Source organism: Strix aluco, chromosome 4, assembly GCF_031877795.1.
Source record: "Strix aluco isolate bStrAlu1 chromosome 4, bStrAlu1.hap1, whole genome shotgun sequence".
Taxonomy (NCBI): Eukaryota; Metazoa; Chordata; class Aves; order Strigiformes; family Strigidae; genus Strix; species Strix aluco.
Window position 1 is genome coordinate 28,920,669 of NC_133934.1, and position 25,715 is coordinate 28,946,383.

Here is a 25,715-nt window from a genome sequence, read left to right on the forward strand (position 1 = left end):
TCAGAGAAATAACAGTTCAAAAAGACAGAACAGTAAAAGTACAATCTGTTTAATCACGTATTTTGGTTTGCCTTCCTTGATTCTTATTAGTTTGCAAAACGGTTGAAAATTCCTGTCGTATATTGGCATTTCCTTTGACATTAAATACTGTGGTTGACATAAAATAGCACTTTATGACAGCTAGTACAGATACACCAATATTTTAGTCACAGCAGTTCATTTGAAGTGCAGTTTGCAACAGAGTTCTGGCCAAGAGTCAACAGATTTGGTAGCTGACTATTTTCGACACAACAGAGAGTAGCATCTTTTTAACTTAGTCAAAATGTTAATGCACAACAAGGATCAAAAGGTTTTCTCCAGCTGGAGAAAAATTTCAACCTCAGCTTTTCCTCCTAAATTTATCAATGACAACTTCAACTAGCCTAAAATCAGTCAGAGATCAAATTCCCCTGGACTTCATTACTTTTTGGCAAAATTGTCATACTGGAAAAATACAGGGAATATGAATAAAAACCTACATTCTAGCAATCATACTGAGTCACAGATTGCACACAATACAGTATTATCATTAATGGGAACTACTATACTCAGTAAGGACAACAGAAGCCTCACAAATTGCTATCAATTCAACAACAGCAAAGATTAGAATGACATTTTATCAACTTTGTGAATCATCACTATGCAACAACTGTGTCCTTAGCTCTAATCCACCCATCATTTTCAGTGTGCCACCTCCTTCTTCCATAGTATAAACACATATTAATCATCTCCCATGGCAGTGAGTCCCCTTCCTATTTTCAACAGGCTTTTCTCCTAAGCACTGTTATTCTTCCCAAGATGCTAACCAAGGGGAAAAAAGCCCACACTGTCAAATAGATAACGCAAAGGGGTGCAGGCATACATCTGTTGACTTTCATTGCTATGAAAAATCTCAGGGGAAAGAATCCTATTGGCAGGGATGACTATGAGAGTTTTGGGAAACAGCAGTGTCCAGCATAAAAACCCGATGCAATTGAGGGCCTCACCACGCACACTGTGAAAGCAGAGGACCTCAGTGGCTGGGACCCAACCTTCCTGAAAAGATCTGAGATTCACTTTTGGGTCCTCTGGAGATTTAAGAGGACATGAGCAAGAGTCAAATTCTTCCAATGAAGCCTTTTAAGGAGGACGCTTATAAAATGAGAATATTCCAGAGCATCCAACGTTTACAGAAGAAAATATCAGTAAACCCTCTGTATGGTAGTTTACATTATCAATTCACTAAAGCAATACCTAAATGAAAGCGTACTCATGATAAAAACTCTAATGTCACCTTCCTTTTTGACAGAATATATGATAGTTTGAAAGCCATTATTTCAAAACTTACATGTTGAAATTTTCTAATTGACTGCTCATACGTTTCAAGATGTTTTTATAACCATCAACTGAACAAGCTAAATTAACCCTGAAACTTGTAGTAGTAACTATTAAACTGCTCTTACGTATCTGTTTATCTGCAAGTAGACCTACCCATTACAGTAACAGCTGCTGTTCTGATGCACTACATTCTGTTTCGACTAACACCTCTGCACAGAGCTGTTATAGCTGTAGCATCACAGGACCTGACCCCTTACTGTGCTGTCATATCTGTCTGTGCAAATGGACACCCAGAGTTCTCCACAGATTTACACACTGATGTCAAAAGTGTTTCAGGAGCTAGGGATTAGGCTCAGGGAGGTTTTAATTAAATTCCCATTTAAGCCAAATAACTTGCACAGCCTTCGGTAAGTCTTCTTGTGCCTCAGTACCACATTTTTAAAATTGGGTTAATAAATCCCCATTTCACAGGAATACCATAAGTGTAAACACTGTGAAGTCATGAGAAACTAGACTAACAAGATCAAGATGTTCATATGCCCTTTGTATATAGCTGTAGATATTTGGGTTTTATATTTAGTAGTAAAATAAGAATAATTTCAGAAACTTAACATCATTAGGAAAAAACATCTCAAGAGAATCAGTAACATATAGTGACAAAAAGAGAATAAATGTCTATTTTTCCTATGAAATTACTTTTCATGTAAAGACTCAGTAATGTATTCATCACAATTGAAACAAAGCTTGAAAACTGCAACTATCACACACAAAAAACAAACACAAAAAACCAGAAAATATTCTCCAAAGCCAGGACTACCTGTTAGTCAGTGAGCAAATAATTTTTAAAATGTACAGTGTACCATGAAATATTTAGATTTGTTATAACCTAGATTGTAACATCAAGATGTTTTCTCTTTTGTATGATGCATAACCTGAAAGTTTTCATAGAAAAAGTAAATATTACCTGTTTTTAAAAATATTCATTTTTTAATACCTACAGATACACATAGGTAGTACTTTATATGTCCTATATATGAACATGAATGTTCAAAACACTTCAAAAAATAATTTCATGCAGGAAATAATTTCTTGCAGGAATGGCAAGGGCAGATAAAGTAACTTTCAGATTATTCTTCCCTTCTTTCCTTTTAGAGATGTTAAATCCATGAAGATCTTTCTCTCGGGTGCAACTGATCTATGTATGATTTACAGTGAGCCTACAAAGGACTACTTGTCTCAGAGTTTTTTCCATTGTTGTTTTCATGAAAAACTGAAATCCAGAGAAATATTCTGACAGTTTCTTTCTTTTTCATGTCACTGACTTCATTTAAATGGTTATGAAATAGTGCAAATTATGAAGGACAGACATGTAGAACAATCAATCGTGTTGATGACCCAAATTCCAAGCTATATCTTTCAAGAAGTTCAGTTTAGACTGACCCCAGTCAGGTCCCTCAGACTGCTGCTAACATTAAGTGTGCTCATACAGTGCACCTTTCACTCTAGTTTCATTCAAGAGGAATCCAGTTCACCAATCTCCAAGACTGCTCCAGCATATGAACCAAAGTACAGTCAGTGGGATCTGGTCCAAACTAAACAGATAATGCAAGTGTACTTATCATGTAAGGTCTATAAACTAATTTCTATCTTTAGAACTACTGAGATTTGGCACTTCCTGACTTCAGTGAAATTATTCCCAGTTTGTCCACAATAAGTAAAAACAGAATAGAAGTTTAAAGGAAGTTAATAGTATATATCTTACACCATTTACCATATATATAAAAGATTCAGAAACTCACCATATCAGTATCTGAAACAGGTCCAAAACTGGTCACATAGATGTTAGTGAAGACTTCAGTAATACTATCTGATGTAAAAAGAAAAAAACAAACAAACATTTTAAATTTATAGTACTTCTTCAAACTTTCTATGCAAAATTATGGGACATTTTCAACAAGTTTCTGTTCTTGTTTACTCCTCCTAACCAGTATCCTGTTGTAAATACTGGGGGTCTCTACCCCACTTAACACAGAGGTTATAGGATGAGATTTGTCCCACTGAGTAGTTTCTTTCAGTTAAAGGACTGCACAACTGTCAGCAACTACCACACATATTTCCTGTTTCTCCACCAGCAGAAATAACCACACTGTCCTGGACTTAACATGGCAGTACAGTTCTAAACATAAAATGCCTTTGTCGCAGAGGTGTTATCTTTGTTGTTGCAGATCATTCCTATTAAAGCCTTTCTAGTTCAAGGCTGTTTTCTTCATCCTGAATAGCTTTTTCAAAGCCAAAGACAAGAAAAAGCTTACAAAGCAATTATTGACTAGACCAAATGTAACACTCAACAGCACCCTACTTTTTAATTAGGTATGTTTTTAAGTGGCACGTATTTTAACATAATAGGTCCTTCCCTTTGATACACGTTGCTCCTGATACATTGTTGTGGTACTGTAAATACTATAAGAAAATGTTCTTCCTAATCATTGTAGTCAGACAGCCATGAAATCAGAATATTAAATATTGTACTGCAGGGAAAAATAATTGCTGAGTTTTCTATCTTCAGTTTTCAATTAGGCTCAAAATGGAATGATATTCACTTAGAGCGATAGCACACACTTGCAGGAAATTTCTTACAGCAGTTGCCAATTACTGTCTGCATTCAAGACAGTCAACACAAGGAATTATCTGCCTTAAAGCCAGTTGCTGATTAGAAAAGAAATATTTGAATATAACTAGCTGCAATTTGACTCACCCCAGAATTTCCCATTCCTAAAAAATACAGCTGCCTGTTGTATGAGCGATCCTGCTGTTATATTATGATTTCCATATTTAATCATCATTTAATATGGGTAGTTAATAGTTTCTATATTCCTAAAAGCTACCTTTTGACAAATATGTGGCATAGGCAGATTTTACTTTGAATTGTATTGAGGCCAACAGTATAATCGCTGCCCTCTATTGGGAGAGATCAGCAGCGTTCATCCACCACGGCAGATGCTCTACCAGCCACCAGGAAAACGCAAGACTGTTCCATGAGCAGCTGCAAGGGGAGCAATGTATTTTCAAAGGGAAGTAGCTGCATGCAAAACAGAGATGGTGTGATACAGTACTTTCAGAAAACTTCTGGAGCACAGGGGAGGTAGATTCCTGCACTCTCATCTTTAAGGAAACTTGAATTTCCTTCTCCAGTGAAACAGTAGACAATTGCTTATTAGAATACAGGAATTTGCAAAGCCTTTCTTACCTGAAAGAATCTTCTTTCCAGGATTGTCTCTTTTTAAGCAAATAAATAAAGGCTGACTCTTACTATGTGTCACTCTGACAGTTCAAAAGCACACTTTCCCTCCATGTCCTGAGAGATGTTTATTTGTGTGATAGAGACCTCTGTAATTCCATATGCAACATCCATAGACAAGCTGAGTTGATTTCTACTCCAAACATCTTACAAACTAATTTTAATTCAGTGGACAAGAGGTGCTGAGTCTGCACTGTTCTTGGTTTTCAACAAGGATAAAGTATGAATCTGTCTGAAATATCATACAGAAACCACAGGTACAGTTCAGAAGACTAATGACTGCATGTTGCCTGTGGGAGACTCTCCAGAAAAAAAGATTATTCTCTCCAAATGGTTACCTGGCACAGACTGAGACAAGACGGAAAAGTGACAGGAGAGCTACTCTTCAGGGGGTAAAACAGTGCTGCAGGGACTGTGAAATTTGGCCTGTTACTGTGAGATTTGGCCTGTACTATAATGACAACACAAAATCTTAATTACAATTCCATGAGAAACACTGGTTTTACAAAAATATGACTGAAAATCAAGCATCCTGACAGCAGAGAACAAAGGCTAATTTTAATTATACTGATATAATCTGAAGGAACCCTCCTATAGGCAACAAAGTCACTTGGCAAATCTTAACCTGCACACACCACACCCCCCAAATGGTTGGAAGTATGGTCATCTTGCAACCTCACCCTATTGCTATCAGTTGTTTGCATCTGACATATTATTTGGCACATGGGAATGACTTTACAATTTGCATATAGTAAACCACAGGACATGTAATCTTCAGGCTTGCCTGCATTTTAAGTTTTAATTTATTTCTAAATACTTCTGCATCCATCCTCCCATCAGAAATGAGAAGACAAAGCTGAGAACAAACAAGTTGACCGCAACACATTGTTAAATGCTGTTACAACAGTTTGTAGGTTCCCCTTGGTGTGCATTACTCACTTCAAATCATTTCAAATCCTTGGCGTGCAGAATCAAGACTTGGGGAGTGGAGGGGGGACGGATGGGAAGAAGAAGACGTTTGCTTGCTATCCACAGATCCTCAGCTGCAAGAGCTTAATTTCAGGCTGTCATAATTAAGATAAACACTTAAATGTATATAAGAAGTCATGGGGCAAATTCATCCCTGATAGCCTCAGGAATGGGAATGGATGCAAATTAATCATGCACCTTTATTTCATTTTTTTGCCAAAACTGCCTTAAACCAGCATAGCTCCAGGCAATGGTGACAGCAGTGAGTTTTAACACAACCCAGAAGTGAGGGTTCACCCCGATGACAAGCACTCACTCCACCAGGTTGCTTCTCCTCAGGCAAGAGTCACACCACAGCAGAGAGTGAAGGGAGTAGGTAGAACATCTTGAAACCGGGTATGAAAGGAACAAAGGAAGCTGAAAAGTTACAAGAGATGAGAAGACTGAGGGGAAAGGAAGGATAAGAAAACAGAACAAAAGAAGACAGGAAAAAAAGAAAGAGGAAAGTACACAAAAGAGGAACTGGCAGATTTTTATTTCTGCCTCCTATTTTCTCTCAAAATTTTGTGTATTTTATAAATTTCTATTCATACCCTACATACAAGGAAACTTGTCCTTAAAGACAAAAGAAGCTGAAATGTAATAAATCTTGAATTATTCCTACTACCATATGTTAGTGTTAGCAGCCTGAGCCTAGTGTCTGTTTCTTCTTTGCTACTTTACATAGTGTTAAAATAAAGATTCCTCTGAATTACAAATTTGAACTCAGGGTTTCAGAATCAGGGTCTATGAAAAGAAAAAATGAATCCTCCTTTTTTACAACAAATATTGTAGTTATTGCTTTGAAAGAATACATGCTCATCAAATAAAGTCTCTATTAAAACATACTACTTTGTCCTGCTACTAACTTACTGAAAACAATTCATAGGAACAAAGTACAGTTTCAGATGGACTCTCTAATCAGAATTCATCCAGCAGGCACCACAGTTAAAGGCTTTTTATAACTCACATTCTGTCAAGAACAGCACAAGTCATCACACTTAGCCCACTGGAAATTCAAAGAGTTCTGGATCATCAGTGCTTGTGGTAAAGCCAAAGGAATGTACTCAGCTAAAAAATATTCGATGCAACATGTGTTCATGTACAAATTTAGAGTCTATTTTTTTTGAGAAAAATTAAGGACAAGTTTTTCCACTAGAATTCTAAAATCTTTTTCTTTAATTGACATGTAAACACATAATTCAAAGGCCTTATTTCCAAAAGTGATTAAATCAATGGAGGCCTAGTGCTTTTGAAAAACAGTCTAGTTTTTAAAGAAGAACCCTCTGTTGGGAGGAAGAGTGGCTGACTAATTTATATTTGTGAGCTCTTAAGTTATTCTGAATCACTGCCTTTGAAGGTTAAACAAAGAAACAGGAACAGGAAAGGGTAAGCATATAGTTTCTATTTCTGATGCTTCTTTTAGGGGAAAAAATCTTGGGCAAAGAATATGACATGTAGATGTCATCATCACATGAAGTGCTCTGAAATTCAGAAAATGCTATTATAGCATCATTTCTAACTTGACTTGGTCAGAAATGTTAAAAGAGAAGCTTTATCTGACTTGGCTTAGGCCAGTTTCTCAGAAGATAGCAGCCAAAGGTAAACTGACAAAAAAAGAGTCAAGTAAGTTAAGAATAAAGAGAGGAAGAAAAACACATCCTACAGTAGCAGTAAAAGCAACAACTATTAAGATCATGTTTCACATGGTTCTCAAGCACTGGTTTCCTCTGATTCCCTTTACTTACTTGAACTATCCTGATATCAATACTGGAAAAAAAAAAAATCAAAAGAAAAAGCAATAGATATACCAAATTACAGATTTAAAGATCCCTATGTCTCCTTAGCTGGAAGGTTTACTGTGTGCTTTAATTACATTTAAGATTTTACAACCATTAATTATAATAATCTCTCTCTGAAGATAATAATTTTATTACCTTCATTTTTCCATACTTGGGAAGTTGAGGCAGAAGGATTAAATGAAGTATAAGTAATGTGAAGTACAGGTGTTTACCAAATCTGTTTTCAGCTCTCCAACATTAAGTATCCACACTGGAAAATGTCAATATCATTGACGCATCAAAGATTAGAAGAGGAGTTCAGAGTTTAGTTAGAGTTGGTATCAGTGCCTTTATCCATTTCATTATGCCAGCTCTCCTGCTGCTAGGAAACCCTTTCTGATGGTCCAAAGTCCTGCTGACTTGTTCCTCATTAGAAGAGCTGGCTCAGCTGAAGTAGGCTGCTTGGCAGAGAATTTGCAGTGGCTGAAGTCTAAATCAATCACGGGTTGAGAAATGGAGATGGTCAGAAAAGTCAGATGAAAAGGTTCCTCATCAGCATTTACCAATTTGTCAAAATTGGAAATTTTCACAGATACAATTCAATTTTGAATGAGTTCCTTTGGACTGCTGCCTGCTAGGGAGTTTTCAAAACTTCTCTGCTTTCTTTCAGATGTCCCTTCTGAGCTGCTTGCATCTCTGAAGGGGTACACAGGGTTCCAGTGGCTGCAACATGAGGTAGGGCATGCAGTGTCGGGCACACCTGAGAGCTCTCCCTTTCCTGGAGAACTCTGAGGCAAGGTTATCTTTCTTGAAATAAAGTTTCTGAATATTTCTCAAATTTGAGAATGATCTGTGTTTTGCTCATTCTTTCTCTTCTCACCAAAATAATCTACACTCCTTTCTTCACAGAGAGTAAGGAGAAAACATGCATGGCTCCTTCTAGGTGTGTTCAAAAGAAGAGAATAAAGGAGTGTGATCATTGCAAAGTCTTCAGAGTGGACCATCAGCAAGGTTCCAGATGTTTGTTTACTTGAAGCTGGGTATATTATCTATTAATGTGTCAAGGCTATCTTCACAAGAAAACAGGCCCATAGATTGGGTTGGACTTTTTTTAAATTTTATTTGAATTTTCAGTCAATAAAACTGTAAATCCAGGGTTTGAGCAGCTAAAATAAAAGCCAATCTGTTTGAGGTAATCCAAAACCATCAAAAGTATTCTTGGGGGGACAGAGCTTTTAAAATATAAATAAGCAGTTCTATCTAATGCATAGCATGAAACAATTTCTTACAAACATTATTTTAAATGTAGAGTAAATAGTACCCAGGAGAACACTGCAAGGCTGTAACTAAAGGGCTGTTATAGCATGAAAAACAAACAAAACAAAACAAAAAAAAAAAAGTGAAAATAAAATACTGCTCTTTAATTATGTCAACAAAAAATAAAAAAGGAGTTCAAGTTGCAGTGCCCTAGGAGACTTAACTGAGGATTTCTGAGTTTTTGTGGAAATGCTGTCAAAATCTTGATATTATTTTAATTATTTTGATATAAAAAAATATTTATCTGAAATTGACATTGTTCTGACATTGTAATATGGTCTCCAAGGGCATGCTTGGCAATGTTGCCCAAAGGCTTTGAAATTGTCATTCATAATACAAGCCAGGAATTGCACAGGTGAAACAGCCAGGGTCTTAATCCATCAAACACTGTTCCAACTCAACATGCTGCCTTATCTGACAAGCTCTTTAGTGTGTTTGTTGACAGCTCAAGACACTGTCTGGCTGGCAGGGAGTGGGGGTCAGAGGAGGCCATGCAACTTTTAACCGTAAGAGCATCAAAACTCATAGGAATACAGATATTTCAAAATACTTTTCTGCCTGTTCTTCTTTATATATGGTTTTGGTGCTTTATGTGACAGTTTTATCTATCCAACTACTCAGCATCTCCATTCATTATCCACTGTTAAATTACAACAGTTTCAAAGCCACATATGTCTACATAAATGTACTTCCAATTTGTAAATTGAAGCCACCTGTGAGAAGAAAGAAATTCACTTCCCTCCTTGATATCAGCGTTTCACTTCCAATAGCCTCACTCTATCCTCGAGCTGTCAGCAAGACAATTTCTTAATATGAGCCATAAGTAAACTTCTCTTTCAAATCTCCATCTTTAATGAAGCATATGTAGATTAAGTTTACCAGTAAGACCTACTAATAGCTATGTTACTGTTAACAGTTGTTCTCTGGATTCACTTCGGTGTAAATGAGACCTGAATCAGGTGCTGTACTTGATTTCTCATGGTGTTGACTGGAACAAGAAAATATTCGAAGAATGATACAGGAATTGAAAGACAGTAGGCTAACAGACCCCCAACTGATTTCCCTTTGAAGAGCTTATATCTATTAACAGGCATTATATCTTATACTAAATAGACAGCTTCATGTAAAGACTATCAGAGACCTTCCAAAGGTCTACACAGAACTCATGAAGTTGGGCAACCCTGTAAAGCAATACTATACTCTTGAAATAAATACCGTTATGTCATTTAGACTAACTTAATACCTGGTCCTGTATATAAGCCCATTCTTGAATTGGAATTTTTATTTCAGAAAACCAGTATTTATTATTCTGAAATTGAATATAGATAGTCTGAAACAGCAGGAAAATACAAACTTGTAGGAGAATTTACTGTAATACAAAACTTCAGTTAAAAGTAGGTGTATCTTTAGAGATGAATGAGACTTTCTGACCATTAGAAAACATCATATTAACCTGGAAAAAAAGTGTTTAGCTTAATTGTCAACATCCTTTTCTTTAGCAAAAAATATGACTTGGGAAAACATTTTTAGTTTTTAGCTAAGCTAATGTCTTTTTTAGGTGTAGGTTACCCACAAAATGTGCACAGAATGAAATGTAGGCATATCTGCAAGTTAAATAATGTGATATATCTCCACAGTCGGGTAATTACTCAGATTTGTCCTGTATGTAAAACACACTGGTGCAAACTGTAAGAGCACTGTTTCCAGCTAGCAAACAGAAAGTTAGAAAGCTCTCTCTGTGCTGAGTGATACATTCACACATTACTAAGATAATTATCACATGCATATGACAGATTTCGGGTTTAACTCTCACTCAAATTGAAGAAGAGAGTGCAGATCACATACACAAACATTATCTTTACTACTTTTTCTTCTCTCTTTCTACCAAGAGACCTTTAATTTGTAAACCTTATTACTTCAGGTAACAAAATCAAACACATTTCCAAAGGGTCCTATGAAGGAAGAGCCTTGGATACAACTGACATTTGAGGTGCAGTTTTAACTTTATTGCAGGCTTCCTCCATAAGTTTGAGAAAGTCACTCAAGGGTAGGGCTAAAGACTGATTTTGGTGCCCAATTATCTCTTTAACTATATTGGACAAGCTCCACAAAGTTATTTAAGCTCCAAGTTTCCACTTAAATCAATAAAAGTTAATCTGAATGTCTCTGTGGTCCAGATCATAATGACTAAATTTTGCACTTCTATTTGTCTGAATCCCCTTTAGTCCCAAATTCCTGTCTAACACTGTCAGTACCTAAAATTCCCTGGCTGCTTATATTTCCACCTTAAGGCAAAAATATCCTGATGCTGCCAAGCAGCTTAAAGTACTGGCTCTCAACCAAGCCCCAACAAGTTCCTTAAACTATAAATAATTACAAATTTACTGGGCCAGAAAGACATTGAGAGAGAAAGCAAGAAAACAAGCAAGAGACTGATTCCACAGCCTAGCAGTACTCATGGGATGTAGCAGACATAAGCTGAAGTCTCTGCTCAATATCTAATTATTTGCACAAAGCAGAATAATTCCTTCCAAAGACTGAGGAAGAATGACCTATCTTAGAAATTCACCTTTGTGGTCGACAGACCCTGACACACAGTGACTTGAGTTCATGTCTGCTCTAAATCAGAGCATGCACTTGACAAGAGGTGCTCTCTCTCTCACACAAGTTTCCATCATCCCAGACTATCAGCTACTCTCATGGCTTTTTACAGGAAAGGAGGAATGGCCTGAGCTCTAGAGTGGACACACGACTATGAACAGATGAAGTGGAGACTGGTAATGTTTTCCCAGCCAAAGTTGGATGTTTCACCTGTGTTGGTAAGAAGACTTCAGTTGCATGTCTCCCTTCAACATTTTTTTATTAGTTAGTTTGACAGATCCCCACTCATTTTATTGACTTTATGAAGCTCTTTTGCAGACAGTTAAGATTATACCCACACCATTTCTGAGGTGTGACAACATGCCTATCTTGCCCCATGTTCCACAAAGGAGACCTGGCAATGAGTTCCACTATACATGGGGTCCAAGAGATGGAGGTACTGTCAAACCTAAGCCCTCAGTCTGTGTGGGTCTGATTGGCCAAAGACTGTGAATGCCTCTGCACTCCAGTAGTACAAAACATAGGTCTCAGTCCATGTTCTGACACATATGTAGATATTTTATACGAAGTAAAACATCTCCAGTGGAAGAAACCACTCTCCCAGAATGATCAAAAGCCCTCTGTCTAGTTAACACAGTTGGAAAGTGGGAGACATGGATTCAGATCCCTTTTCCAAATCAGGTAGAGAATAAAAGTTTAAGATAGAACATACTTCATCCCTAATGAGACTACCATACTGACTGGTGCAGTCCATATCACATCAGGCCAACCAATCAACCAGGGTCTAACTTGAATCCTGCTGGTACTTTGTCATGGTTTGAGCTCAGAGGACAACTGAGCACCACGCAGCTGTTCACTCCCCCCTGCCCCTCCACCCCCAGCACTGAGAAGGAGAAAATAAAGCAAAAGGCTTGGTGGTTTGAGCTCAGAGGGCCACCAAGCAGACACAGCTGCTCACTTCCCCATTCCTCCCCCAGCACTGGGAAGAAGGAAATAAAACAAAATGCTCAGGAATTGAGATAAGGACAGGGAGGGATGACTCATCCATTATGGTCTACCTCTTCCCCCTCAGTGGGGCAGGGAATGGGGGGTGAGGTCAGTCCTGCCACCGCTTGTTCCACCTTGAGGCAGGGGGAACTCCTGGCATTCCTCCCCTGTTCCAGTCTCTCACAGGAGACAGTCCTCCACAAACTGTCTCCGACATGAGTCACTCCCACGGGCATGTGGGTCACCCCTGCATGTTACAATCCTTCCAGTGCCGACCTACAGCAGCGGGGCCTTCTTCCCACAGGGTCCCTACCTCCTTCGGGCACAGTCACCTGTTCCGGTGTAAGGCCCCCCAAAGGCCACATGTCAGCATCTGCTCCACCGTAGACCCCCATGGGTGGTGGTGGGGCAGCCCTTCCATCTCACCTCAGACTGCAGAGGGGCTCTGCACTGGCGCACCTCCCCCCCTTCTCCTCCTTTCTTTCACTGACCTCAGTGTTTACACAGATGTTCTCCTTGCAACTTGTCACAACTCCAACTCCTCCTTCCAGGTTCCTCTTCTTAAATATGTTATCGCAGAGGCACAGGGAATTGGCCCAGCCTTGGTGCAAAGACAGGTCCAGCTTGGAGCTGGGGGAGCTTCAAGAAGCTTCTCACAGGGGGCCACTGCTGTAACCCTCTCTCCCACTACCAAAAACCCCCTCCACTCACTCAAACCCAGCACATATTTGAACATGAGAGAGTATGAAGCAACCCAAAAGTGCATAACTTAATTGGTCTTTGCATGGGGACAAGAAGAAATGTAGATACTCTTGGTCATTACTGTTGCACTTCATAGACTTTTGGCACCTCAAGCAACATTTTGACAATCTCAGAGTTATCAACTGCCAAGTGATTAAGATAACAATTAACTATCTAGACATCTTTCTGGATTTTTTTTTCTTTCTTTTAAACAGAGTATTCCTCTAATTTACAGGTTCATGGTAAAGATATAAATATAACATGGATGCTTTGGCTGTATAAATATTTGAGACAACTGAGTATTATAAACAGTAGTCTTGACTATGGTACAATTAACAAAGGGAGAAACAAAATGTTGAAAATAGGAACAAGGAGGAGTGAATGAAATCATTGGGAAGCGTGATCTAAACACACGGATAATATGAAATCTGTTCCCATAAAGTCAGATTATCATGAAATCCACCAAATCTCAATTTGTTCCCTTTTCATTACATCCTCACACACCAAGAAAAGAAGAAAAAGAATTAAAAAACATTGTAACATAAACAACAAATGTAAGTCATTTTTAGTTGGAGTTGCACAAAATGTTCAATAGAAACATGAAAGTGAAAACATATTAGAGTTTGGCTGGAAGAAATGTGATCTTACTGAGATGGGTTACTTAAAAGGTTGAAGTAAAATGAATTTAGCTAACACACAACACATTTGGCAGCAAACCAAAACTACATGGCATTCAAATGAAAAATAAAACATCAGCACTAAACCTTATCCCTTTAGACACTACAGCTTCCATCAGGATGCAAAGAGATTGTATATAATAACCAGGCTGAGTAACAAATGGGACTACTGCACTGTTTAGATTAACTGGATGAGCATGATAAAGCTAAAATGAACCAGGCTGCCCCAACACTGTCTAAAGAATGAAACAGAGGAAGACAAAGAAAACAAGAGCACTCAAACAAGTCTGGAAATGGAAGGAGCAGACTTTGATAAAGTGAAGCAGTAATTATTTGGACCGACCTGAATCAGTGTCATCACACAAGTAAGGATAACAAAGTTATTATTGCTATGCAACTGTATTTCCATCTACTCTGCTTAGAGGCTTGTGGTGTTAGAAAGGAAACCATAACGTGCAGGTAAGGCAGAACAATACCCAAAATTATTTCAGATTTTAGAAACTTATATTGAGAAGTCTTTCCCTCTCTTTTTTTTTTTTTTAGTGTTTGTTTCAATTTTATGACCTCAGTACTTAGAGTCAAATTCTGCTGCATTACCCTTCTAGGCTAATTTCATGTTTAATCTCTGTGGCTTATTCCAAGTCACAACATTTTTAAATCATCCCATTTGATACATCCACTCTGCCAGCCTCTCCTGTACTCCAAAACATATCTCCCCATAACAGCAGTATCATTTTTAAAAAACAGCATCTTCAGGTTTCTTTTTACAGTCATGAAGTGGCAAGTCTGGGCTTCTTAAGATATGTTTTTAATTGCACAGTGACTCCTGACTCACTTGATTTTAGTTGCTAGTTTATTTGCTTATTCATCTCCTCTTACACAGGCCCAGGTGCTTTTCTAACCAAGATCACAGTCTAGATTTTCTCCAGGTTAGATTTCAGGAGACACTTTGACTTATGCTGGTAACATGTCAGCTTGTCAGTGAAAATAAAAGTTATGAAAGGTGGCTCTCCTTCAGTAGCTTCCCACATTCCAAACATTAAAAAAATACAAATTCTCATAATTCCCTGGAAAAACATCAGAGGTCAAAGTCCTTCCACATCAAGGACATGTGAAATGGTTGCAGAACTAACACTAGAGTGAGTTATCACCAAGGAACTGTGATAATACATACGTAATACATAGAGGATTTCACCCTTTGGCTACATACTAGTTTTTCTAAGCTCAAGCAGACATTGTCACAGTGCTTATTACCCTAGTTAATTATTTAATGAAGATTTGTGTAGCATGACAGAGCCCACTGAAGTCAGTGAAAAAGGCTTCCGCTGGTGATGGCCAACTTCAGAGAAAGTCTTTGGAGAATGCCCATCTCTGTGGTCAGTCATGGCAAAAAGGGTTGGCACCCTGGATATGACATAAATTGAGATGAAGCTCTGGGAAGAAAGGTCTTGCTTGTTCTATACCAAGCATTCATTGTCACCAGAGGCCAGCATCTTTCCAAGGACCACTGCTATCAGAGCAAAGTATGAAATTCACATGTTCCAAAGTCCCAAAGGCTGATGGAGCTCACCTGGAGACCAACAGACTTAAGAAAGCATTGAAAACTATGATCTTTTCAGACAGATACATTTTAATGTTCATGTATAGTGCCTGGTGACTATAGTCCTGGATTGTACAGTCATTAAAAATGGAGCTACAATTTTTTTATCTTTTGCTAGCCTTGTACTTTGCATTCAAGCATGACAAGAACCAATGACAGGAAAAGGTGGTGCCTTTATTTAATAAAGCTGTGTATTAGTGGGCACTCAATGTATTTTTTGTAGCAGAAGCCTCAAATATATTTCTAATAGGTAATGTTGTATGAAATTCTGTAATGTAATAACATTTCAGAAGATTGTGATAGACTGTCAAAAAAACCTGACAGCATTCTAATCCTTCCAACCACCAGCCAGTAATTCCTATTTTAAGCCAGGTGAAATAACTATGAAGTACAGGAAATTAATGCTTATCCAGACTACTCTAATATTCTCAAAAAAGCTATCATGGACTTACTAAAATCAGCTGGATGTTGTGTTATGTTAACATCCTAAATACCCAGGGTGTATAAGAACAAGTAGGCACACTTTTTCTTTATACTTCCCTGATCTCCACAGTTGCTGAAATTCAGGGAAAAGAGGAATGGAGTTATGGGTTTTGAGACACAGCACAAATCAGACTGGCTGCCAAGCTGCCTTTTTTTTTTATTCTTAACATTTTTTTTTTGTTTGACAGGACAACCCGTGGGATGGTCATTGCTAAACAGGAGTCCTGACAAAAGATGAGTACATGGCTTGACCCAACAGAGAATCATATTAATACTTAAATTGAACAAGTACCCCCCAAATGAGCAAAAAACAACAATATGGACAGTAATGGGGCAATCTTTTTAAAAATCCCATTTTATGTTACAGAGTTGTCAGTTACTATTCTGCTATCTAGTTAATAATAATAATAATAATAATAATAAAAAGTCTTAGATTAAGGCTGTGTAATATGCTTACAAGAAGTGTACTGTAGCACTCAATAGTTTCACAGCTGAGTCACTTGAATGTCTCCAAGCTACTTTACAGATAGCAGTGTTTCCCCAAATCTCCTCTAAAACAAACTCCCAGGATATTCCCAGAGTTTGGATTAAGCAGCCTCAGATTCGTCTTTTATGGTTGCCCGTGACAAGAGAATTTCCCTCTGGCTGTCCATGGGACTTGCAGAAACCATCAGAATTTTATATGTGGAAAGGCTATATATTTGGGACAAGAATCTGTTTTTAATATCAAATTAACAGGTTTGGGTTCTTTTTCACAGGCAGAAAATACAAAACAGTATTTTTTTTACTTTGAAACAATGCCTAATATGAGTTTAATTAGAATCCATTTTCTTAAAGTGCATATTCTTCTAGGCAGGTATTACGGCTTTGTGAAAATGCAGACAGCATCTACCACAGAATATTATTTTTAAACAATTGGTTATTTTAAAAAATGGTATATTATGCAGCAGCGAACAAGATAATCTGTTCTTTTTTTTATGGTCAACTAAAGACAAAATACCTGGTAAAAAAAAAAATTCTCTGATAGGTTTTAGCACCCAGCAGATAGAAAGAGATTATTAAGAATATGACACTCTCTGATCTCAAACCACAGGCACTTATATTTCTACCTTTTCACCTTTATTTATTTATTTATGTGTTTATTTATTTATTTTCCCAGGAGGAAATATCATAAAATCATAGAATCATTCAGGTTGGAAAAGACCCGTGGGATCATCGAGTCCAACCATCAGCCCTACTCTACAAAGTTCTCCCCTAATATCTTCCCTTTTGTTCAGAAACTGCATGAGGCAACGCAATACCAAGTTCACATTTAAAGACCTAGTAGAAAGAAGTTCACTGGTACTCAATTAGCACTGTGGACACTGATAAGGACAGTCTGTGAAATGCCATGGTATGCCCTCAGGATGGCAGAGGGGTTTTATCAGCACAACACTGAAACTAAGGCTCAAACTTCTAGTTTTCCTCATTTATATACTCCACACTATAACTGTTCCTCAGCCTCTCGTCATCCAAAGGGACTATATTCCTCATTCAGCGAGCCTATAAATTGTGAAAAATATAAATTACTTCAAATAATGAGAATAAAAAAGCATCTAGAGTAGCCTTTAAATTGTCAGTCAGAATGAAATATCTAGAATATTAGGTTGGTGTATTCAAGGCAGGAATTGTCGCTTCAACCCACCTCTAATTTCTTAAACATAAATACACACTCTCATTCCCCCTCCATTCCCTTTCTGCTCTCTGGTGTTGTCCTGAAAGGCTCATACACTTGAGGGAATGGAAAAGGATGGTTCTAATAACTCCCAAGCTCCTGACAGAAGTGGTCTGAAGAACCTATTATCTTAGGACAACTGAGAAAGGATATAAGAAAGAAAAAGCAGGGAGTGTGTTGAAAGAAAATTGCCTCTTGGTTGAGAGAATCAGCAACAAGCAATGGAGACCAACAAAGAGAAGAACTCCTAAAGACAAGGCAATCTTTCAGTCAGAAGATAAATTGCTTTTCTGACATTCAGGTATTTAAGGGATCAAGAGGATACAATTTTTAAAATTAAAACAGAAGAATCTGTTAAACGCAGATAGGAAACTCCAGGAAACTACATTTGCATGAAAGATCACAAAGGCAAGCAGACTATAGACACTTCAAGAAAAAAATCAGGAGTTTCAGAAAATATCTTATTTGGAAGTCATCTTTCCAGGTGGAATATGTCTTCTGTATAAACCTTTCCATTCAGGTCAAATCTGTGTTAGAAATTATGTGACCTGTAAAACTGAGCACTGCACTGGGGCTTGGAGACATGGATCTGTTCCATTACCAATGGTGGATCATACCTCCTGGTTACTTCACCCTCATGTACCTTTTTTATTTACTCAGATATAAAAGTCACCTCTTTTGCAAAGTAGTCTGAGTTCTCTGATAAATTTTCAGTGTCACTGCTGTGAGAAAAGTCATGATGTACATATAACAAACACGTAGGTTTTACAGCATACATCAGTTTTTAACTGATTCTTATTGAACAGTTTGTAAAAAACACAGATTATGGAGATGGAACATGAGGTATCCATGTTTTTCCCAAACAAATTACAGATTAGGATGCATGATCTCTACTGATTCAGCAAAAAATGCACGTGCAGGACCTAATATGTATGTACGGACATAAAAAATAAATGTAATTTGTTCAGGTGCAACTAAATCCAATCTCTGACTGCAGCTACACAACTTTATTAAATGTTTCGTGTTGGCTGATGTGCATAATAATCCCAGGTAAGAAGGAAATAGATTTACACTGCTTTCACAGAGTTAACTGCTCTAATTATTAAATAGCCCTCAACATATGGCAAGGAATTATAAAATATAAATCAAGAGCTATGTCCTACAAAGTAATCACACAAATAGTTCCCAAATAGCAATACCACTTCCAGCAGGTTAACAAAATCATACCTTCCTGATGTACACACAATTTCAGAAAACTAGTGCTGACATACTCTGCATTATAAAACAAACTATTATTAGGATGACAGTGGTAAACAAAACTTCCTTTAGCTTGTGATTAATTTAATTCAAGCATTAACCTGAAAAAAACAGACATAAAAATGTGTTTAAAGATTAATCTTGGCATATTAAAGTGCTTTAATTCTTATCATTAAAATTTATTAGACTTTTGATAGTATTAATTCAAAATCTTCTGCTGATGTTTTAATTTAGCAGGCTGGTGAATTGTACAGCAACATAAAATGTTATCCAATATATCCTCTATAGCTGCTTTTTGAGACTGATGACTCATTGTTTAAAAACATTAATGCCAGAAATTTAAATACATGCACATAGTATAATGATAAAGCTGCTTACGTTATTCTACTTTCAAGTTTCCAAAGGGTATTTTAAAAACCTATCATTCAGCTGTCTTAATTTGCCAGTTGTTTAAAAATGGCTGATGTCTAGTAGCATCATTTTATATCCCTCCTTCACTCTCCATTTCCTTTGTCCTGCCTTCCTGCCTTTTCCCCCGTTCCTCGCTCATAGTTGTTTTTCACCGTGGCTTCTATTACCCTAATGCTAGGTTGTTGAAAAACATTGTTATGTTCTACTTCGTATCTATGTCTCAGAGTCTTTAGAAGCTACTGTTAGATACTAATAGTAGCCATGAATAAGAGCTAATACCAACAATTAATACAGATCAAAATACTGTAAAAAACAAAACAGATGCAGTTTTAATGTACAGGTAATTACAATGTCCTTCTGCATGATCCTTGTTGATGAAATACCTCTCTTTCTACACAACACTAATTCTAAAAATTGGATGCACTAGATTGTGCATTGGAAAGGTTATTGTTAAAAATGGCCACAAAATGGTCACATTCCAAGAAAACAGAAGCAGGAATATGTAGTCAAGAATACTGCCAGAAGCAACAGATCTATCTCAGACCACTCAACACCACCGACAAAATTGTACTAGCACAAAAGGAGGGCCATACAACCTGTGGGTAGAGAAGGATCTTTGCTGTCTACCTACCCATGAGTCTGCCCTCACATCATTTCAACTTCACCAATCCAGTTTCATTATGTATGAAATCTTGCAGGCAGCTGGATGTAAGTAACTGTACCTGGGAGGAGGGTAAGGTCTGGGTTTCATACCACAAAAAAAAAAAAAAAAAAAAAAAAAATTAGACAGCTGCATCTACATGGCATGTTTGGACTGGATTTGGGGAAAGCTATATTTAGATGGAGTGAAATAAATTAATGGAATTTTGGTCAAAGAAGAGAGTTACGCATTTTCTAGAAGAATGTATGAAATAGGTATTTAGAAAGGGAAAAGGCAACTATGAACACAGAAGAAGAAAAAAGGAAGACCTCTCTCAGGACACTTCAGAAGGGCAGGGTTAAAGGTTTCTGGGTGCTTCCTGAGGAAGTGTTGAGCTCTAGGATAGAGAATGCTGTACAGCTTTTAAGTTCCCTGTACGCTGCCCATCTAATGATGACAAAGTAAATTGGGAATGATTCAGTTAAATACAATGCCTCTCCTTTTAAATCCTGTCTTTTCCCATATTTACCCTTTCCAGGACTCCAGGTGATAGTGGGAAAAATGTGGTTAGAGTCACTTTTAGTCTATTAGTCAAGTTCAAGCTTCTACTGAATGTTAGAAAATCCAAGGCAAAGACCATAAAAAAGGATATGTCCTCTGCATTTTTCCAGACCTTCCTCATTTGCCCCAAATCTTCTATTCATCACAGTGGATTGTTTATGAATAATAAGCTCAAGAGTTGTACAACACTGCATTCTGCTATCCATAGGCAGTCTAAAACTTTCATCTACACAGGTATTTTTATTCAGATATATCTTCCAGAACTGATATTCTAAATTTAATTTTTTCACAGTTGCCACTTAAGATGGAAAACTTCAGCCATGATTTCAGTGTCTTGCTGGCTGTAAATCACAGAATCTTAGAATAATTCCGTTTAAAAAGCACCTTTGGATGGTCCAAAGCAGAGCAAGCTCTGAAGACAGATCAGGTTGCCCAGATCATATTCTTTCAAATTTTGAGTGTCTCCACAAAGATGAAGACTCAACCACTTCTCTGAGCAACCATTACCTCTGTGACTGTGTTGAAAATCACCATCATTAGCCTAACAGTTACGAGTTTGCCCAGTAAACCTGAGGAGGGAAAAAAAGTAATATTTCTTCAATTTTTTATCATTTTAGATTATGTCTCATAAATAAAGACAGCATTTCTACAATGTTTTCATTACAAACAGGCCTTGAATGGAGTAGAAATCTGTTGTGCTATGCAGAATAGAAACACATAGTAAGACGTGTGTCTCATGACAGTTTTTATTACGGAGTACTAGAATACAGGAAATATACTTGAATATTATATTTGCCATTAGAGACTACAAGAACTGAGGTTAAAAAAGCCTAACCGTTTCTACACAAAGAAGCTGAAGGAGTTCTGCATGTCCATTTAATCCCAAGTTTTTAGTTTCCATGGAAAATAAAATGTCAAACTTGCCAATGAATTGTCTTGAAAGAAAGTTATGCATGACTATTTGCTTAAATATTGGTTGTTGTCACATGAGCAGAAATCAACATCACTAAAACAATGTCATATGATGTAACTACCATTTTCCTTAAATCAAATGTACTCCTAAGGTCCATTTTTCCAGCTCTGAGAAGGACAGTGTATTCCAACTATTGTCTGTGTCCTGTATATCTAAAAGCAAAAATTCAAGGAGCATCAATGTTTTTATTAACTGCTGGTTTAATAGTTCTTCACCAAAACTTTCTTAATACCTTTATGTGATTATACAATTCATTAAGAGATCTCCACAGCTTCTTTCTTATCTTCTTTAGTTAGCACTCTTTTTTTAGTACACCTTATTAAAGAAAAGATTTGAAATATAACTTTCTGTGTGCCTCCTATACGAAGAATATATGAAACTGAGTACTCCATGGACACATCATAGCAGTAAATATTAAAGGATTTCCCTGATATTGTTTATAAGTACAGCTTTTAGTGTAACCCAGAATACTATTAATTTTGTATTACAAATGTGGCTTTGTTGCTACAGAATGACTAACATTTTTTTTTTCATTGTAAGCAACATATACATTGATTTCTACATTTTAAATTCACTTTTTGCTTGGTTAAAATCCATTAAATCCATTAAAATCCTCCAAAGATATCCTGGATGAATATCTAAGGCATTTAAATATTTTTGAAAACATTTCAGAGTTAGATTGTTTAAATAATATTTTCAATTCAAGTGGCATTGCACCTATTGTATCATTTCACAAGGGTAATAAAAATTTTGGAATTATAATATTGCAATCTTTTGGTACTTGGCTATTAAAACTAGTCAGCGTGAGTGAGAAGCAGCTCTATATTTCTGATAGCAAACTCATTGCAAAATGTATGTAATATGATAAGAGGCCTTAGTGGGAAACACTCAACAGTAGAATACCTTGAATATCAGCAGGGCCACTGCTTTGCAACCAGTTTCTAAATAATCCAGAATAAATATTTCACTGAAAAAAAAGATGATGTTTTTCTTAGCCCATCAAATCTGGCTGAAAAATTAAACCATCCTGTCAGTCTGATTCACAATGAACTCCAATGAGCTCCGCAGAAATCTGCAGTATCTGCTTTCATGTCTTCCTTGTAGCTGAAATAAAAGTAAACAAAGCCTTAACTCAGCCTTGATGTCATCAGCAATATTTCTAGCATTAGAAGCAAATGCTGATGACTTGCCAGAAAAAAAAAAAAAAGAAAAAAAAAAAGTACTGAATATACATGTTCAGTGAACTAGGAGATCTTCCCAGATAAGTTCCTTTATAGGCATATAAACATTACTGTAAAGTACCTAGATTTTTGTTAACTGTTGTGAAGCACAGCATTTTGCCACTTTGCACAGTGCAACACTTTCCCCAATTGCAATACTCTGCACACCTGTAACATTAATTTTGTTTTGATATGTTCACTGTTGATTTATTCACAGACTTTCAATAAATAAATAAATAAGCTTTCTTTAGCTCCTCAGCCATTAGCCTATCCTACATCATTTTTGTTGGTTTGTTCTTCAGTATCACAACAGTTTCTGATGTTTTTTTATCCTTCCACTTTCCTAATGATTCATTTCCTAGAATGCTTATAGCTACTGACTTAGTTCTGTTCTTGGATTTTAGCACCATCTGCATGCAGATAACTAATTAAATGGGATTTTCATATCCTCCTCTCTATTACTTTCCATTTTTTACAAGGAATGCTTTTTGCCAATATATATTACAGAATCACAGAATCATCTAGGTTGGAAAAGACCTTGAAGATCATCTAGTCCAACCATTAACCTAACACTGACTGTTCTCAACTACACCATATCCCTCAGCGCTATGTCAACCCGACTCTTAAACACCTCCAGGGATGGGGACTCCACCACTGCCCTGGGCAGCCCATTCCAACACCTAACAACCCGTTCTGTAAAGAAATACTTCCTAATATCCAGTCTAAACCTTCCCTGGCACAATTTGAGGCCATTACCTCTTGTCCTATCGCTTGTTACTTGGTTAAAGAGACTCATCCCCAGTTCTCTGCAACCTCCTTTCAGGTAGTTGTAGAGGGCGATGAGGTCTCCCCTCAGCCTCCTCTTCTCCAAACTAAACAACCCCAGTTCCCTCAGCCACTCCTCGTACGACATGTGCTCCAGACCCTTCACCAGCTTCGTTGCCCTTCTTTGGACACGCTCAAGTAATTCAGTGTCCTTTTTGTAGTGAGGGGCCCAAAACTGAACACAGTAATCGAGGTGCGGCCTCACCAGTGCCAAGTACAGGGGTAAGATCCCTTCCCTGTCCCTGCTGGCCACGCTATTTCTGATGCAAGCCAGGATGCCATTGGCCTTCTTGGCCACCTGGGCACACTGCTGGCTCATGTTCAGCCGGCTGTCAATCAACACCCCCTGGTCCCTCTCTGACTGGCAGCTCTCCAGCCACTCCTCCCCAAGCCTGTAGCGCTGCTGGGGGTTGTTGTGGCCCAAGTGCAGCACCCAGCATTTGGCCTTCTTGAAGCTCATACAGTTGGCCTTGGCCCATCGCTCCAGCCTGTCCAGATCTCTCTGCAGAGCCTCCCTACCCTTGAGCAGATCAACACTCCCACCCAACCTGGTGTCATCTGTAAACTTACTGAGGGTGTACTTGATCCCCTCATCTAGATCATCAATAAAGATGTTAAACAGGAGTGGCCCCAAAACCGAGCCCTGGGGGACACCACTCATGACTGGCCACCAACTGGATTTAACTCCATTCACCACAAGTCTTTGGGCCCGGCCATCCAGCCAGTTTTTTACCCAGCAAAGCATGTGCCCATCTAAGCCACAAGCAGGCAGTTTTGCCAGGAGAATGCTGTGGGAAATGGTGTCAAAGGCCTTACTAAAGACAAGGTAAACAACATCCACAGCCTTTCCCTTATCCAATAAGCAGGTCGCCCTGTCATAGAAGGAGATCAGGTTTGTCAAGCAGGACCTGCCTTTCATAAACCCATGCTGACTGGGCCTGATCATCTGGTTGTCCTGCACATGTTATATGATGGTACTCTGGATGAGCTGCTCCATCAGCTTCCTGGGCACCGAAGTCAAGCTACAGGCCTATAATTTCCCGGATCAGCCTTCCGACCCTTCTTACATATGGGTGTCACATTGGCCAATTTCCAATCTGTCGGGACCTCCCTGGTCAGCGAGGACTGCTGGTAAATGATGGAAAGCGGCTTGGCGAGCACCCCAGCCAGCTCCTTCAGCACCCTTGGGTGTATCCCATCAGGTCCCATAGACTTGTGTATGTCTGTGTGATGCAGTACGTCACTGACTATCTCCTCCTGGATAGCAGAGGGGTTGTTCTCCCAGTATCTGTCTTCTGGCTTATCCACAACTCTAACATAAATTAATCTGAGTTTCTCACTGACTCCTCTGAAAGCACTGTTATAGCCAAACTCCATGTGACCTTTCCAGGTATGCCCAAGAAAGAGCATGAAGTAGTTTACTCCTTTGTATCCTGGCATAACTACATAGATAGTGGGGTTTCAGAAAATGCAAGTGCTGTTCTGAATTGCTCTGCACTAGCACTGGCAGAGACACATTACCATTTCCAAAAGATGAAACTGGAACAAAGAAAGTCTAAGGAAGCAACCAGAACTGAGCAGGGGAACTGCACTTTTTCCTTTAAAAACAGTAGTGAAAGCTTTCCTTTAGTGTTTCTGCAGCAAAAATAGTCGAAGGACTTTCTTTTAGGATACTCTGAATGTGTATTAAGGATGATGAGGCTGAAAAACACCACTAAGTTTTGAATGCCCACCTAGCGGACTGCTACAGCTACAAACTCTTCTAAAGCTGATTAAAGACTGAATCACAGAGATAAATAAATACACTGTCCTAAATTTAATATATTCCAGGTTATCAGCAAATGATCATGGCCTTGTTTTCTGGAAACTGAAGACATACAATGCTTCAATAAATACAAACATACATAGATATATAGCTCTCCTTATCTGGGGAAAACAAAAAGTTTTCTGTGAAAAAATGTTTATTCCCTTTTAGCTCATATTGGTGAGCACATCATAAAACTTTTAATCACACAGTCTGATATTTTACATTAGTACACCAATTCTATGCAATGATATATCCCCAGTGCTGCAAAGATGAACGATGCGGGACAACCAGATGATCAGCAATTGCTCACTGCTCACCATCTCTCTGATAGCAATAACTAGCAATAACCTTTCTTAGTTCTCCTTGGCTTTTCCTGCTCAATTTATTTACAAAATGTTGTGGAAGAAATAAGGTTATGGTATGTCTATAAGTGAAATGCAAAGGAGATTCTTGTTTAA

The 25,715-nt window shown here is 37.9% G+C and overlaps 1 protein-coding gene across 4 annotated transcripts in view; it reads right to left on the reverse strand.

Annotated features, from left to right (window-relative positions):
* GABRA2 (gamma-aminobutyric acid type A receptor subunit alpha2) overlaps positions 1–25,715 on the reverse strand; it is a 69,073-nt gene that overhangs the window by 34,344 nt on the left and 9,014 nt on the right. For all 4 annotated transcript variants that reach the window (XM_074822442.1, XM_074822443.1, XM_074822444.1 and 1 more), the window contains one exon: positions 3,156–3,223. In XM_074822442.1, the coding sequence (XP_074678543.1) occupies positions 3,156–3,223 (68 nt within the window). The remainder of the gene's footprint in view (positions 1–3,155; positions 3,224–25,715) is intronic.